We start from the raw sequence: 17,534 nt of genomic DNA on the forward strand, positions 1-17,534 counted from the left end.
TTCCCATTCATTTTTAATGGCAGAAAAACATGTATGATTTTGATTTTTGACCATACACTTACCGTTACAGCCTGTTGACATTCAACTGGCACAAAAGTAGTTTTCATGCCAGTGACAGTCATGGATGTCCAAATTTCCCATTAGTTTTCAATGGCAGAAAAACATGTATGGTTTTGATTTTTGACCATACACTTACCATTACAGCCCACTGACATTCAACTGGCGCCGAAGTATGTCGATGCCATTGACAGCCATGCATGTCAATGTCATTGACAGCCATGTACGTCAAAATGTCAACAGGAAGTGGCCCCAAAATGTCCCCAAATCAATAGGAAGTCATCTGATAGATCAGTATCTACCACAGCAAAGCCCCATCGTAATTTCTCCAAAATTGGCAGTTTCTAGTTTTCTGATGAAATTGTTCTGGCAATATTTTTACTTTAATGTTGAAGTATGCTTTAGCAGTTTACTAGAGAAAATGTGTGTACAGCTGTACCACACGTGGTCTCTCTGCATGTTTACTTTACAGATTTAAAAACTGCTGGAGCCTGCGGGTTTTTTACGGTCACGGGCGAGATTTAATGTAGCACAATCTTTCCATATAGTGCCTTTAAGAAAAACTTCAGAACAAAGTTTAAGAATTTATTAGCTGGGAATAAATCTGGCAAAACAGTTTGAATGTGTTTTCATCTTTTTGAGGATGATAGTGTTTTGTGATGAAATGTATATTCCAATCAAATGGTATTTAATGTGCCAACAACAACAACAAAACATTGGTGTATAATAATAAGTGCTGTGAATGTGAACCATTCATGAATATGAATATGAACAAATATCAGTCTGATCATAATAGTCAATAAATTTTTGGGATTTTTATTATAAAGAACAGATGTTTCAAGAAAAATCAGATTGTGAAATCTTTTAAATAAACTCAAACAAAAGTTGCATTTTTACACATACATTATCATTCCATATTGGTGTTTTTGGGTGTAAATCTGTTCATGTTTAAAAAAAGAAATTAAACCTAAGACTCAGTTACAAATAAAGAATATTTACATTAAATTTTCTATTTATATGACTGAAAACATATTAACAATAAAATGAATCTGACACTCTTGGTCTTTTCCATATTCAACTGTCCACCTGGGCTCTTTTATATTACTGGCGGTTCCTCAACCTGCGTGGGGGTGCACCCTGAGGGGCAACTTGAGGTGCTGGACTTGTGGCAGTAAGCAGAGCACACCCAGAGGTGAGACAGACACCTGGGGGCCCTCTGAGACCTGCATGTCCCCTGATTCCAGGTAGGCCTGTTTGTCCCCGCTCGCCCGGCTTCCCAGGTTGTCCGTTAAAGACCCGCCCAGGTCGCCCACGTTGACCTGTGATTGACGCAAAAACATTATCAGATCAGAGCCAAGATCATTTCTGAACGGTGATATGTGTATTTATCATAAAATATTTTTTTATATACTATATTCAAACCAAAGGAGGGTAGTAAAGCGTTACATTTACTTGAGTAACTTTTTTGAGAAAAATGTACCTAATAGAGTAGTTTTACTACACAATACTTTTTACTTGAGAAGATTTTTGAAGAACAAATAATACTCTTGCGCCGCTACTTTGGGCTACACTAGAGTTGCTTGTCATTTTTCCTCTATATTCTACATGTTGACTTCATTTTTGCCAGAGATGCCGACAGCAGCGCTACCTGTTTCACCAGTGAGATGTCAAAACGATAAACACATAACTCCTTTATACCATTCAGAGATAAGAATGTTTTTCCTCCACAAGAGGGCACTCCTGCTTTTTAGATGGGTAATGGGTGAGTGTTCTGGTCAGAATTTGATGATCTTTTTGGCATAATATGGTCATAAAAAAGGCTCAGCAAGTCAGCAGGGAACCCCCAACATTGGGGTGGGGACCAGTACCAATCCGTGGTGCATTTGCTACCGGGTCACAAAGAAATAATAAATCATTTGTTAACGACCACAATCTGGCCTGTGCCTCTTGACTAATTGGAGTGTAGATTTGCGTATGTAGCCCTGTAGTAGTTGGCTGCCATTACTGGGGTGTTTGTAGCCCAGCGTCAGTCAATGTAAACAGAAACGTTAGCTGCTGTTGACTCTGTTCCGCAGGCGGCAATGTCGTCTTTGGACAGCTTTTTTACGGGGAAAAGGCAAGGCAAGGCAAATTTATTTATATAGCACAATTCAACACAAGGCAATTCAAAGTGCTTTACATCACATGAAGATCATAAAAATCACATTTAAATCAACACAACGTAGAAACGAAGACAAAAGATCGCATTTAATCACAGAATAAAAATAAATAGATAAAATAAAAATAAAACAAAAACTACTACTAATAATAATAATTGAAATCAGCAATGGAGATAAAAACAAGAGGAGTAGAAAGCAGGTAGATTGAAATATATAGACAGTTATAGATATGCAGTGCTAAACAAAAGCGTTTTTAGCCCTGATTTAAAAGAGCTAACAGTTTGAGCATACTTCAGACGTTCGGGTAACTTGTTCCAGAGGTGAGGAGCATAATAACTAAATGCTGCCTCACCCTGCTTGGTTCTTGTTCTTGGAACATGCAGAAGACCGGTTCCAGACGACCTTAGGGGTCTAGATGTCTCATAGGACTCTAACAAGTCAAGCATGTATTTTGGTCCAAGGCCATTAAGTGTTTTGTAAACGAGCAGTAGTATTTTATAGTCTATCCTTTGACTTACTGGAAGCCAGTGTAGCGATTTCAAAACTGGTGTAATGTGGTCCAGCTTCCTTGTATTTGTGAGGACTCTGGCTGCAGCATTCTGTACCAGCTGCAACTTCCTGACTGATTTTTTTATCAAGACCTGTAAATATACCGTTGCAATAGTCCAATCTGCTGAAAATGAATGCATGCATAAGTTTTTCCATGTCTTGTTGAGTCAGAAGCCCCTTAATTCTGGTTATATTTTTTAGGTGGTAATAAGCGGATTTAGTGACGGACTTTAAATGGCTATCAAATTTTAGGTCTGGGTCAATAATTACGCCAAGGTTTCTGACTTGATTTGTAGCTGTAAGTGACATTGTTCTAAGTTGGCTGCTTATCTTTGACCTTTCCTTTTTTGGCCCAAAAATGATCACCTCTGTCTTCTGCACATTTAACTGGAGAAAATTCTGGCACATCCATTCATTGATTTGATGAATGCATTTGCTCAGGGTGACTAAGGGACTATAATCATGTGGGGACACAGAAATGTACAGTTGTGTGTCATCTGCATAGGCGTGATAGGAAAAGGCCACCTGCTGAGCCAAAAGAGGAGCTTACAACCAAGTCTCATTCAGTTTAATATGTGGCTAAAAGCTAGCAAACGAGGCAACAAAAGCGAATGCACTGAGAGCATCATACCTCGTGGCAAACTGTATCGCTAAATCCAAGAAACCTTTCACGATTGGAAAAGAACTCTCTATGCCTGCAACTATGGATATTTGCCATCAAGTTTTAGGAGAGGCCGCTGTTTAAAAAAATGGTTGTTTCAGCGTATGGAGCCTTACATTTTCGCTGCACTTAATGTTCGTTTTTAGCCCTGTTATTTTATATTTACTGTCATTTTCTGCCACACATTGACGGTCTATAAAAACAAGGCCCATATCACACCGGTCTGTAGTACAAAAAAAGGTTGGGGACCAATTGGCTATAGTCAGGGATAAGTGGCTAGAATTTTTTGCCGTAACTCCCTGACATAAAGGTTGCCACAGAGCCAGATTGTTTTTTTTTTTTTTTTTTTTGGGGGGGGGGGTTGATAAGGGGTTCAAACCTCCTAAAACCAGCTAAATGTCAAGAAAACTACTTTTGGCACAGTTATACCTATAAGACTCAATAAAACAAAACCAATTTTACACATGCATTGGGCTACTGCGTGTAACAAGGCAAAGATGAGAAACTAATTTTCATTCAAAATTGTATTTTTTCAATTATGTGCAATATAACAGTTAAGAAAAACACCAACCGCCATCACCTAATTTATATTTTCACTCATTTCCCCACATCTAAATGCAAAACCTTAGTTTTTAGTACTTTAGAAAATAACTTACGAACATAGGATGTACATTAAAATTGAAAATATGTTTAAATATTGACTTCTTACATCCGGCAGTTTAAAATGGAATATATTGTAAAAGTAACGCAAACATCTGCTTTTTCAAATTATAAGGAGATAAATAAGTAACCTAACATAAATTAACATGGAAGATGTTCTAATCCTCCCCATCAAGACAAATAAAATAAAATAAGCCTCAAATCTCTTTCTCTTAAAGATCTGATTGATTTTCCGTTGCACTTTTTTTTAAATCGCATTAATTCCACAAGTTGTTCTCTACAACCTCTTTGGTTTGTTCTTTTTTTTCTTTTTTGTTGTTCCAGAAAACACATATGTATTTGAACCAATCAGAGCTGTCTATCAATGCTGATCACATGTCAGTTTGTCAGCCAATTGAGCGGACAACTGACCATATCGACGTGACTCATCACAGTCAGATACATTTAAGCCGCTCATTAGAACTTGTGGAATAAATAAATAAAATTATCGGTTGAAACAGGTTATGCAACACAAGCACATTATTAGGCTTGTTGTTAACACTTGTGTATGTAAATCTGACTTTAGTAGAATGTTTTCTTCTTAGAGATGCGTGTGTGGCATCCTGGCAGGTTTTTTTTAACATAGGGTTTTGACAGTTCCCTTCATACATTCGGGATCAAAGCACAGTTCCGCCCGGTGCCGGCTTTGAATCTTTTACCGGAACGACATACCAGACGGTTCCGGCCCACTTTCACCCCTGCTATAGTACAGTATAATAATATCCGTTCATATAGATGAAGTTGTGCTGAGAAAAAAAATACCATTATTTGGGGAAAAAAATCAGAAAAGCAGAAAAGCAGTAAGCAGTTACAATGTTATTCATTACTTGAGTATTCTTTTCAACAAATACTTTCTTACTTGTACTTGAGTAAATTTTTGGATGACTACTTTTACTTTTACTTAAGTAATATTATTTAGAAGGAACGCTACTCATACTTGAGTAAAGTTTTTGGCTACTCTACCCACCTCTGGTTCAAACAAATAAATTATTAATATTTCAAGTGAAATGTATACCCATTTGTCCCTGTTCTCCAGTGTAACCAGGTAGGCCATGACCCTTGGCTCCTTTATCACCTTGTTCTCCTCTGTCACCTGCGCACACACAACCACATTTGCAATCACATAGACAAATTTGTCAGAACACAGAGGACTCTCCAGAAGAATGACATTACCCAGAAATGCTCTGTTGATTAAAGTGCATGTATTCCTGAGATTACCGTTACATAAAACACCTTGTAAATAGTGATTTCAAAGACCAGTCAATAAAAGGGTGCCCCACTAAGGTCGACTGTGGCTAAAGCCTGAGGCACATGTACTCCTGAATGTCAGGACTTAATGATTCTATCTAACACAATTAGTGTCTGCTTTGTTTTCCCACACCTGGACCTCCTTGTTGGCCTGAATCTCCGACTTCACCATAAAATCCTGGCAGGCCAACTTCTCCAGCATCGCCGTTTCTTCCAGGATCACCCTGATATCATAAAAGGAAAAATATAACTGCTTAGAGAGAAGTGTCCTCCTGTATGTGTTGTCTACTGTTAACATTAATTAAACTGTGATAAATGTAGCAAACTGATTTTTCCCCCCCAATTTTCATTTATGTGGTCTTAAGGCAGCCCAAAGGCGTTTTTTTCAGTTGTATTTAATTTCTTTATTTAGAAGAACAATGTCGAGTGGTCTTCAGACAAATGTTTTTTTTTTTTGCATTCCTGGATAGTTAATATTAAGATATCATTAAAAAAAAAGTTTTTATTTATTGTGTATGTTGCTATAATTTATGTTTAATATTGCAATTCAAATTTGCTCATAAAGATTTTAAAAAGTGTTCAAAATGTTTCTTTTGTAGTTTTTGAAAACAAAGGTTTGAATTTAACGGTGTATCATCTGAACCAATACATATGAAAGCTAGTATAAGTCAATACATATGGCGGAAAACACTCAAGTGACTTAAAGTTCCGCTCTGAGAACCCCAATTTGGCCAAATTTCAAAATTGTCCAATACGCACGTGTGATACATCATTGGAAAGTTTAAAATCTCAATTTTCTGGGGGAAGAAAAATGTTGAACAGGAGGGCATTTAAAAAATAAATAAATAAAACATTTTAAACAGCAAAACCCTATCTGGAGGTGAGAGCAGGCGAGAGCAGAATTACAGACGCCATGACTTTAATGAGATAGTATCGCATACTTACCATGTTTCAATCCAAAAACTCCATGTAGCATGTCAAGACACAGCTGTGAATGGCCACAGCCGGATTTTTGGGGGATTTTATGGGTGAAACATGGTCATATAACAAGGATCGCGATGCAGAAATCGCAGGCATCAAGGAGAGGTCTAGTTATTCATTTTCACATATTTACCCTTTTAAACTTTTTTTTTTTTTTCAATTTTTCTTTGTTTGGATCGTTTATTTATCATCTAACATATCGGAAAAAATGTGACAGAAATAAAAAAAATACAATTAGTCGATAGTTATGAGGTAAATATCCATAACTTTTTTACAGAATCCATGTTTTTCATTGTGACGTACTTTGTTTAAAAGTTTAAAATATGTGAGTAAATAATTTTTTGAAGTCGTTTTTTTTTTTTTTTTTTTTTTAACGAAATATTACACATAAATTAAAGATTCTAAGCTAAAAATGACAGACGTGTTGAATAATGAATATAATTACTTCCCTTCTTTTTATGGCTGGGTTGAAACAAAAGCGGTTGCGCGACGTCTGTAAACGGGGGTTTTCAGGGTAAAACGGGCAAATTAAAAATAGTTTGGGGGCTTAATGCGCCATGAATCTACTATGGCAAACATAACAAACACAACAGTTGTTTTGTTTTAAAATACAGCAGTTTCTTTTAAAGAGGAGTGCAAGAGCAGAAACAGCTATTTCAGTCTTGTCTGTGTTTTCCGCCATATTTATTTGGCATTGATCATTTAGCCTATCAATTAATTAGGTTCATATTCGTGCCGTCCCCACCAAAATGTGTTCATGCAGGTTATGCTGTTAGATCGTCCTGACCAATGTTGAGCCCAAACCTAGGCTCTTGGTTTATTGCAGTACTTCTCAAATAAATGGTTTATTGCAGTACTTCTCAAATAGAGAAACACACTACCCCAGGCGGGTGCAGAGCGATGCCAGGGGTGCGCATGTGATCTCGGGGAACATACTTTTTTGTCGTACTAGAATAAAGTGTAATTGCACATCCACTTAGTGGGTGGCAGTGGTTCTCTCATTTTCAGAGTGTGCACAGTATTTTTTAACTAAACAAGAGCACACAGCAAAGCGCACAGGAGATATGAAGAGCTAAGACGAGGAAATATGACGAAGCGTATGCCGCATTTGGCTTTGACTTTTAATACAGTGGGAGATGAGGAAAGACCAGATGCTTATCAGTTTTAATTCATTATTATTTATTGATTTTATTAGATTTTATTTTTCAGTATCAAATGTGCAAAAAATGTAGCTTGAGTGTATTTTTACAGTTGAGATGTGACTTTTTTTAATTCAGGCAAATTGATGCACTTTGTCTTTTTTGTTACAAACAAAACACTGTTAATACATTGTACTTCATTGTAAGTGATCTATAGTACTTTTTTGCACTTTAATATTAATAAGGAAACAATATTATACCTAGAATCATAATAATTTTATGACAAATTATAGTTTTTACAGTGGTGGCAGAGTTGGAGGGGGGGCGCGACACGTTTACGTCTTCCTGGGGAGAAGCAGTGGTTTATAGTCTTGCCTTAAAACACCATCCAAATTTAAAGACTCATTGTGACAGAAGGTGTGATGGGAAAGGTACATTGATTCCTCATTTTTCATGGTTAATGGGAACCAGAACCCGCCGCGATAAGTGAAAAACAGTGCTGTCCTCCACCAAAAAAAAGCACTGAATTATTTTTAAACAAGAATGAAGTACAAAAATGCTTGTCTTTACTAAATGCTTCACTAAGTGGGATCACTCAAATCTGCTCAAGCTGCCCACTTACACACAATGAGTTGCTACAGCAATTGTTTAACAAGTTAAACGTTGATTGACGCATGCGGCGCTTTGAAGTTTCCGCTTCCAAGAGTCTCTGGCAAGATCAAACCTTAACGTCTGTCAATCATCGTTAACTTTAACAAGCAACTCTAGTGCACTGCCTGTCCAAGAAAAGCGGCAGGAGTGAGAGTGAGAGACTACGTGATCGGATTGGGACAGCTCTATAAAATACTGCATTTATTTGTTGAATTTTTTTAATTGAAAAAAAGTCTGCGATGGACTGAGGGCGCAAAGTTTGAAGCGCGAAGTAGCGAGGGATCACTGTATTACCTTTGTGCTGCATACCAAAATGGAAAGGATTTGACAGTAGTTGGAACTCTCGAACAAACATTCAACGCATACCAGGAGTGCACTGTGCTTAATGTTTGTCCTCTTGTCGATGTGGAAATTCAGCATGTTTTTTTTTTCTGCCAGCCACTACTGCTAACTTATTCCAGACATTTGCAATGTGTGGAACAGAAGCGAAAAATGTATGGAGAATAGCTCTGGTATGTGTGTTTAGGCTAATGAAATGAAAACTGTTATAACTCACAGGAGGTCCAGGTGGGCCTTTCTGTCCCGGTGGGCCCGGAGCACCCATGGGAACGTCCCCATAAAGAGGACACACTGCGGCACACGTCCTCTTGATTGAGTTGGCAAAGGTAGACATCTGCTCCAGCACCACTTTTTTACAAACTTCGATCACATGTTGAGCAGGCAGCGTTGGACCCTGTGGAACAAATCATTAGCACATCCATCGCTGGAAGTCGCCCAACAGTGCAACATGGGGGATGACTGTTTCAGCAGAAAGTATGCTGAAGTGATGGCAGCCTTTCAGAGAAAACCCCAGCCAGAAATTGGGCCAATGAGATTCCCCAAGACTCATCATGGATTCATGGACACTTTTACTGATGATACCTCACAACTGACGAAGAGTCCTGACTAATGAGTAGGGTTTTACAAATTGTTCTTGACCCAATAGTTTAAACATTCTAATTACTTGAAGAAGTGATGACATTAGCAGGTCAATGTGAGCAGATCTTAGTGTGTTCACATACATGAGTCTATGTATTGTTCATTAACATGCATTATCCTGAACCCCCTAAAAATAAATCAAAATCAATTCAGTATGCCTATCATGTTCCAAAATAAATTAAAAACAACAACCATTCTAGACAGGGGGGCTGGAAATTACGCACAGCAGGGGGTGCTGAGGATCTTTTTTAGTGTTTGCTATCCAAAAACACCAGTTTCGGTCCAGATTTGTCATGCTTGTGCGTTTAGTCCATACAAGGCGGGCACAATGGCAGTACACACACATGCTGGATAGTCTACGTACTACTACTAGGCTGCTACAAAGACAGCGTTCTATTTCACCTACAGTGTGTGTTGGTGTTTTTGTATTGGAAATAACAGCACCCGTGTATTATAAGGCAAATCAGTGCAGCTAGACGGCGCAATGACACACGAACACATTTCATAAATAAAAGGTCAATTTAACACCCCCTTTTCACAACACTAAAATAATTTACACTCAAATATCCAATAGCGCTCTGCTGTAATATGGCTACAATGCAAGCATATCTTACCTATTTGAAGACACACCAAAGGTAGATAGAACTATCAGCATAGTCATCTTCATTTAGGACATCGAATTGAAACTTTAGAAAATTTCACTGTTTTTGTAAAGAAAAACATTCGTTTTTGCTCCATGTTAGTGCCTTCTCTGTCAACAATTAACTTTAGCAAGACAGGTGTCAGATGATGACCATGTTTAAAAATAATAATAATATAAAATCTCTCTAATACTCTATTGCAGGGTTGACTAAATCCGGACCTCGGTGCCACTTTTCCTGTCGTGTTTTCCATGTCTCCCTCCTCCAACACACCTGAATCAAAATAATCAGGATCATTATCAGGCTTCCGGAGAGGTTGCTGATGACATAATCATTTGATTCAGTTGTGTTAGGGGTGAGAGACGTGGGAAACACAACAGGAAAAGTGGCACCGAGGTCCGGATTTAGTGAACCCCGCTCTATTATTTCAATGTTTTATTTATTTATTTATTTTTAAGTAATCATAAAAAAAGAATCTACCAGAACACTTTTTTTCTCCCCAACACCAGGGGGTGCTGCAGCACCCTCAGCACCCTACTTCCCACGCCACTGAGGTAAAGGTTTTATTACTTACTGGCAGACCTGGGGGGCCCTGAAATCCATCAGGTCCTCCTTCACCTCGCACCCCTTTGATTCCCACAGGACCTGAGCGTCCGGTCGCGCCCACTGGGCCGCGCTTGCCCCGTCCGCCCTGAGGACCTGACTGCCCTCTGTCACCAATCTTCAGAGAAGATTGACACCAACAGCATTAATGAGATCAATTGTGGGATTCCATGTAAAAACATTACCACAAGTGATGGGCTAAATTAACTTACCCTGCCTTTTGGGCCTTTGACACCTTTTTCTGCCTTTAAAAGACAGATAACATCAAGTTAAATAAACTTTGAGAGGGAGGGATTAGTGATGGAGTGGCATGGAGGACAAAAAAGTATGATTATCTACCTGTGCTCCTTTGACTCCTTGAATTCCTGGGATTCCTGTGTCACCCTGTACAAGGTAGTGGGGGGAAATATACTAATCTGTGAAAAAAAAAGGCTACTGCAAGATTAAATATAAGTTCGCCCTTGTGAAAGAGTCCTTTCTCTGGGTTAATAATGTCATTGCTTATTCACTGCTGTAAGGTAATTAATGTATTACATGAATTGGATACAGTGATGTTTTCGTCAACATTGACGATAACAAAAATCATGACGATGACATGACGACGACGGGCTAAAAACATGGTTTGGGAGACTAGAACTTGGGAGGCAAATGCCAGTTTTCGTCTAATGAGACTACAACAAGACAAAAATGCGACATCGTTTCTGTAATATGTTCACAATGTTGCAAGTGGAATATGTCAGCTTGCATTGTAGCAGTGTTTGGGTCGTGCCACTCATGTGAGATGTGCTGCACTTCTCCCTCCTTACCGGACTTCAACTTGTATCTCAAACTAGGCTGCGCTCCCACTTGCTTGTTAGGAAACACGGTAAGATTTATTTTCTTATTTTTGCAAGAGAAAATATGCAATGTTGTGTTAGCCTTTAAACGTCTGTGCGGAGTGATCATTCATTTATTCATTTTCTGAGCTGCTTATCCTCACAATGGTCTGGGGGGTGCTGGAGCCGATCCCAGCTAACTATGGGCAGAAGGCGGGGTACACCCTGTATCGGTTGCCAGCCAATCGCAGGGCACAAGGGGACAAACAACCCTCCGCATACACACTCATACCTAGGGACAATTTAGAGTGTTCAATCAGCCTACCATGCATGTTTTTGGGATATGTGGGGAAACCGGAGTACCCGGAGAAATCCCACACAGGCACGAGGAGAACATGAAAACTCCACACAGGAAGGCGGGAGCCCGGGATTGAAACCCTTGATCTCAGAACTGTGGGGCGAACATGCTAACCACTCTGCCACCGTGCCCTGAGTGATTATCAGATGCTAAATGTTACTCCTAGCGTTAGCGTAGCATAGGCGTTAAAATTAGCATTAGCTTCAAAATGGCGTGCATACTCTTAAAACACTGGCCAGTCTAAACCAGGGCTTTTCTGCTCAGTAACTCTGTGGCTTCCAGGAAGGTTTAATTGAAAATAATGTTCTGCTTTTCCTGCTGAGTGTGTATTATCATCACAAAGTTGGCATTGTCCTTGTGGACGCTCCAATATGTGCTCATCTGTCTATGTTCCTTTGAAATTGTTGGAAACCTTTATTTATATTTGGACTTAAACTTTTAAAAAAGTAGACGGAATTTTATGAGATTTCGCTAAAACTAGACAAAGATGATAACATGCTGAAATGACTAAAATATGACTGTGACTACAGTAGCCCTGAAGTGCAAAACACAACGGCAAATCAAAAGATCAAACGTACAATGACTAATAAGTATTTTTGTCCAAAAGACTAAGACAAAAATTTAAAGGGCTGCCAAAAACAACACTGAATTGATATTATCAGACTGAACAGGTGTACTTAATATTCTAACTAGTAAGTCTATGTATATACTACCTCATCCTTCTTTTCACAATAGACATCTGCATTGTTGATTTGAATATTCATAATTCAGCGGTCTTTCGTGTTTCCATTGCAACATTGATGACAATACCTTGCTTCCTTGTCTGCCAGCCACTCCCACATGTCCCTGTAAAGAAATGATGTACCTTGATGAAACTTTCTAAATCAAGACATATTTAAGTGTTAAAAAAAGAAAATAGAAGTTTAAATGTACATTAGGTCCTGGTGGGCCAATGAATCCTGGTCTTCCTGGTTTCCCTGCAGAGCCTTTGTACCCTCTTGGACCCTCGAGGATAAAACATTTATTAAAAGATACCTAAGGGATTGCTCATTATATTTCAATTTATTCCCTTGGAAGTGGTAAAAAAATTTAAAATGTGGTTTTGTCTGGCAGGTACAACTTACAGTTCGACCTTGGGGACCCATTTCTCCCGGTGCTCCCGTGCTGCCTTTCTCCCCCTGTGAAAGGCACGCACAGCAAATGAACCAACCAAACTCAGTTCATGACACATGACGAGCAGATTTACCTTTGAACCACCTTGTCCAAGTCTTCCACGATGACCTTGTGGTCCTTGGTAGGCCTTGGAACGAATCACCATAAAATCATTACAAGGGATCCCGAAATTGTTAAACTGCAAGCTTTTGATTGACGTTGTTACATTTTCCAACAAACAAACAATAAAAATATTTATAGGTTTTTGGATTTTGAAACAATTAAATGAGCCACCTGTGTGGATGGATCACCATTGTTTCTTAAAGAAAAACTAAAAATGATCATTTCTTATCACATCGAAAGGCTGCATTCCACTTTAAAAAGAAATAGTACACTACCTCTATTCCAGGATTTCCATCTCTTCCTGGTATTCCAGGATCGCCTACAATGCCCTGAAGAAATGTTGCTATGATTTATTATTATGAAATAAATATTTTAAGACTAAACAATATTTGTGAGGGTCTTGTCACCTTTTGTCCAATGGTGCCATCTTTACCACGTGGACCCGTGACACCCTAAATTAGACAAGTCAATAAATGTGCTATAATTTTATTGACATTTCAAAATGCAAATTTATACATACTGTATTTGACAATTAATGTGAGATATACATACAGGCTGCCCCTTCTGTCCAGAAGCCCCCCTCTCTCCTGGATCACCAACAATTCCCTGTCAAGCATAAAAGAAAATTAAGCTACTGTACATTACATGACTTACTGTTTTTTGGCTTGTATTCTGCTCAATAGACAGATAAATTGTAAGCATTAATTTTCTAATTGTAGCAACACCAACTAACCGTTGGTACAGTGAGTCAGCTTGGCAATTTGAAACAAAGTGTTTGTTATTAAAGGCTACTGCATTTAAAACTTTGGTTTATGCGAGTGCTCAGAGAGTGTTTATTTAGATGGCACTTAAATAAAAAACAACTCGATTCTATATGATTATGAGATACAATGTACTCAGTCTCTTCAACACAGTTGACTAAAATTTAGATGTTTTTTTTTTTTTTTTTTAATCAATTGATGCAGAACCCACTTGTTCTCCTCTTGGTCCAGGGTTTCCATCCGGACCGGTGCTCCCTTTGTCACCCTACAAATGTATCAAGCAATCAGGGCAAAAGATCAAGATATGTTCAAAAAAAGTGGATCAATTAAAATTTGAAATATTCATACCTTAACTCCTTGATAGCCTGCAATACCTTCATATCCTCTTTCACCTTTTGCGCCCTTAAGAGAGAAAACAAATATAGGTGATCAACAATAGGAAGTACTCATTTTGGGGCAGGCTAGTAATTGGGAATAAAGATGTGTTCTTTATCAATATTTCATGCACAGCAAAAAAAAAAAAAAAAAAAAAAAAGGGTACCCTATATTATACTGTACAGCACACAGTATATACATATACTATATACAGTGGGGTAAATAAGTATTTAGTCAACCACTAATTGTGCAAGTTCTCCCACTTGAAAATATTAGAGAGGCCTGTAATTGTCAACATGGGTAAACCTCAACCACGAGAGACAGAATGTGGGACAAAAAATCAGAAAATCACACTGTTTGATTTTTAAAGAATTTATTTGCAAATCATGGTGGAAAATAAGTATTTGGTCAGTAACAAAAGTTCATCTCAATACTTTGTTATGTACCCTTTGTTGGCAATAACAGAGGCCAAACGTTTTCTGTAACTCTTCACAAGCTTTTCACACACTGTTGCTGGTATTTTGGCCCAATCCTCCATGCAGATCTCCTCTAGAGCAGTGATGTTTTGGGGCTGTCGTTGGGCAACAAAGACTTTCAAATCCCTCCTCACCCCGTGGTGACAAAATGATAACAAGAACGGTGAGCAAAAATCCCAAAACCACATGGGGGAACCTAGTGAATGACCTACAGATAGTTGGGACCACAATAACAAAGGCTACTATCAGTAACACAATGCGCTGCCAGGCGTGTCCCCCTGCTTAAGAAAGTACACGTTCAGGCCCGTCTGCGGTTCGCTAGAGAGCATTTGGATGATCCAGAAGACGACTGGGAGAATGTGTTATGATCAGGTGAAACCAAAATAGAACGTTTTTGGATAGAAACACAGGTTCTTGTGTTTGGAGGAAAAAGAATACTGAATTGCACCATACCCACTGTGAAGCATGGGGGTGGAAACATCATGCTTTGGGACTGTTTTTCTACATAGAGACCAGGACAACTGATCTGTGTAGAGGAGAGAATGAATGGGGCCATGTATCGAGAGATTTTGAGTGAAAATCTCCTTCCATCAGCAAGGGCATTGAAAATGAGACGTGGCTGGGTCTTTCAGCATGACAATGATCCCAAACACACAGCCAGGGCAACAAAGGATTGGCTTCGTAAGAAACATTTCAAGGTCCTGGAGTGGCCTAGCCAGTCTCCTGATCTCAACCTCATAGAAAATCTGTGGAGGGAGTTGAAAGTCCGTGTTGCCCAATGACAGCCCCAAAACATCACTGCTCTAGAGGAGATCTGCATGGAAGAATGGGTCAAAATACCAGCAACAGTGTGTGAAAAGCTTGTGAAGAGTTACAGAAAACGTTTGGGCTCCGTTATTGCCAACAAAGAGTACATAACAAAGTATTGAAATGAACTTTTGGTATTGACCATATACTTATTTTCCACCATGATTTGCAAATAAATTCTTTAAAAATCAAACAATGTGATTTTCTATTTTTTTCCCCCCACATTCTGTCTCTCGTGATTGAGGTTTACCCATGTTGACAATTACAGGCCTCTCTAATATTTTCAAGTGGGAGAACTTGCACAATTAGTGGTTGACTAAATACTTATTTGCCCCACTGTATATACTGTACATACTGAGGGAGATAGGCGGCGCCTACGAGAAAAGATACTAACTGTTTGTATTACTCTAACGCACCCAATATAAAATAAATAGCTTATCACGGAAGCTCAACATGTGCGTCATGAGCAATACTGACGCACCAACTCTTCCAATCAGTTCTCCCGGACAGTCCAGAACAAATGGCGGGACGCTCTGTCCCAACACAAGGAGCACCGGAGAACGCTCGATATCCAACTGATAACATGACTGACAAGACTCCATGAGCCCCTTTGACGCTGAGGTAGCAAAATCCACAACCCTCCACAACTCCCGAATCCTCCTGTCCAATCCACAAACAAAATATAATCCCAAACACACCCTTCTTCGTGCCCACGGCACGCCCCGCAAGAGCCTTCAAAATACTGAATGTTTAACTAAGGGCTCAAATACATCAGATGCATCTTCGTTCCGGGTTCTGTCCGGCTCCGGCAAAAAATAGTTCACATGATATCCTATTGTTCAACGTATACCGGCAGCGTCAGTGCTCCGGTTTGACTGCAAACCATCTCTGGCGTGCCAGAGAAAGCCGGATGGGTTAGGCTACAGTGCCTTGCAAAAGTATTCGGCCCCCTTGAATCTTGCAACCTTTCGCCACATTTCAGGCTTCAAACATAAAGATATGAAATTTAATTTTTTTGTCAAGAATCAACAACAAGTGGGACACAATCATGAAGTGGAACAACATTTATTGGATAATTTAAACTTTTTTAACAAATAAAAAACTGAAAAGTGGGGCGTGCGATATTATTCGGCCCCTTTACTTTCAGTGCAGCAAACTCACTCCAGAAGTTCAGTGAGGATCTCTGAATGATCCAATGTTGTCCTAAATGACCGATGATGATAAATAGAATCTACCTGTGTGTAATCAAGTCTCCGTATAAATGCACCTGCTCTGTGATAGTCTCAGGGCTCTGTTTAAAGTGCAGAGAGCATTATGAAAACCAAGGAACACACCAGGCAGGTCCGAGATACTGTTGTGGAGAAGTTTAAAGCCGGATTTGGATACAAAAAGATTTCCCAAGCTTTAAACATATCAAGGAGCACTGTGCAAGCCATCATATTGAAATGGAAAGAGCATCAGACCACTGAAAATCTACCAAGACCCGGCCGTCCTTCCAAACTTTCTTCTCAAACAAGGAGAAAACTGATCAGAGATGCAGCCAAGAGGCCCATGATCACTCTGGATGAACCACAGAGATCTACAGCTGAGGTGGGAGAGTCTGTCCATAGGACAACAATCAGTCGTACACTGCACAAATCTGGCCTTTATGGAAGAGTGGCAAGAAGAAAGCCATTTCTCAAAGATATCCATAAAAAGTCTCCTTTAAAGTTTGCCACAAGCCACCTGGGAGACACACCAAACATGTGGAAGAAGGTGCTCTGGTCAGATGAAACCAAAATTGAACTTTTTGGCCACAATGCAAAACGATATGTTTGGCGTAAAAGCAACACAGCTCATCACCCTGAACACACCATCCCCACTGTCAAACATGGTGGTGGCAGCATCATGGTTTGGGCCTGCTTTTCTTCAGCAGGGACAGGGAAGATGGTTAATATTGACGGGAAGATGGATGCAGCCAAATACAGGAACATTCTGGAAGAAAACCTGTTGGTATCTGCACAAGACCTGAGACTGGGACGGAGATTTATCTTCCAACAGGACAATGATCCAAAACATAAAGCCAAATCTACAATGGAATGGTTCAAAAATAAACGTATCCAGGTGTTAGAATGGCCAAGTCAAAGTCCCGACCTGAATCCAATCGAGAATCTGTGGAAAGAGCTGAAGACTGCTGTTCACAAACACTCTCCATCCAACCTCACTGAGCTCGAGCTGTTTTGCAAGGAAGAATGGGCAAGAATGTCAGTCTCTCGATGTGCAAAAGTGATAGAAACATACCCCAAGCGACTTGCAGCTGTA

The 17,534-nt window shown here is 39.3% G+C and overlaps 1 protein-coding gene across 1 annotated transcript in view; it reads right to left on the reverse strand.

The window, feature by feature from the left end:
- Positions 1–708: 708 nt before the first annotated feature.
- The window catches only part of zmp:0000000760 (collagen alpha-1(IX) chain), a 36,114-nt gene continuing 19,288 nt past the window's right edge, over positions 709–17,534 (reverse strand). The window contains exons 10-25 of the mRNA XM_057848289.1: positions 13,924–13,977; positions 13,787–13,840; positions 13,367–13,420; positions 13,222–13,266; positions 13,090–13,143; positions 12,786–12,839; positions 12,664–12,717; positions 12,473–12,544; positions 12,350–12,385; positions 10,706–10,750; positions 10,579–10,611; positions 10,338–10,484; positions 8,701–8,877; positions 5,507–5,597; positions 5,141–5,218; positions 709–1,376 (exon numbers count right to left, since the gene is read on the reverse strand). Coding sequence (XP_057704272.1) covers positions 1,159–1,376; positions 5,141–5,218; positions 5,507–5,597; positions 8,701–8,877; positions 10,338–10,484; positions 10,579–10,611; positions 10,706–10,750; positions 12,350–12,385; positions 12,473–12,544; positions 12,664–12,717; positions 12,786–12,839; positions 13,090–13,143; positions 13,222–13,266; positions 13,367–13,420; positions 13,787–13,840; positions 13,924–13,977 — 1,266 coding nt within the window. The 3' untranslated portion in view covers positions 709–1,158. The remainder of the gene's footprint in view (positions 1,377–5,140; positions 5,219–5,506; positions 5,598–8,700; positions 8,878–10,337; positions 10,485–10,578; positions 10,612–10,705; positions 10,751–12,349; positions 12,386–12,472; positions 12,545–12,663; positions 12,718–12,785; positions 12,840–13,089; positions 13,144–13,221; positions 13,267–13,366; positions 13,421–13,786; positions 13,841–13,923; positions 13,978–17,534) is intronic.

Source organism: Corythoichthys intestinalis, chromosome 10 (genome assembly GCF_030265065.1).
Source record: "Corythoichthys intestinalis isolate RoL2023-P3 chromosome 10, ASM3026506v1, whole genome shotgun sequence".
NCBI classification, from domain to species: domain Eukaryota; kingdom Metazoa; phylum Chordata; class Actinopteri; order Syngnathiformes; family Syngnathidae; genus Corythoichthys; species Corythoichthys intestinalis.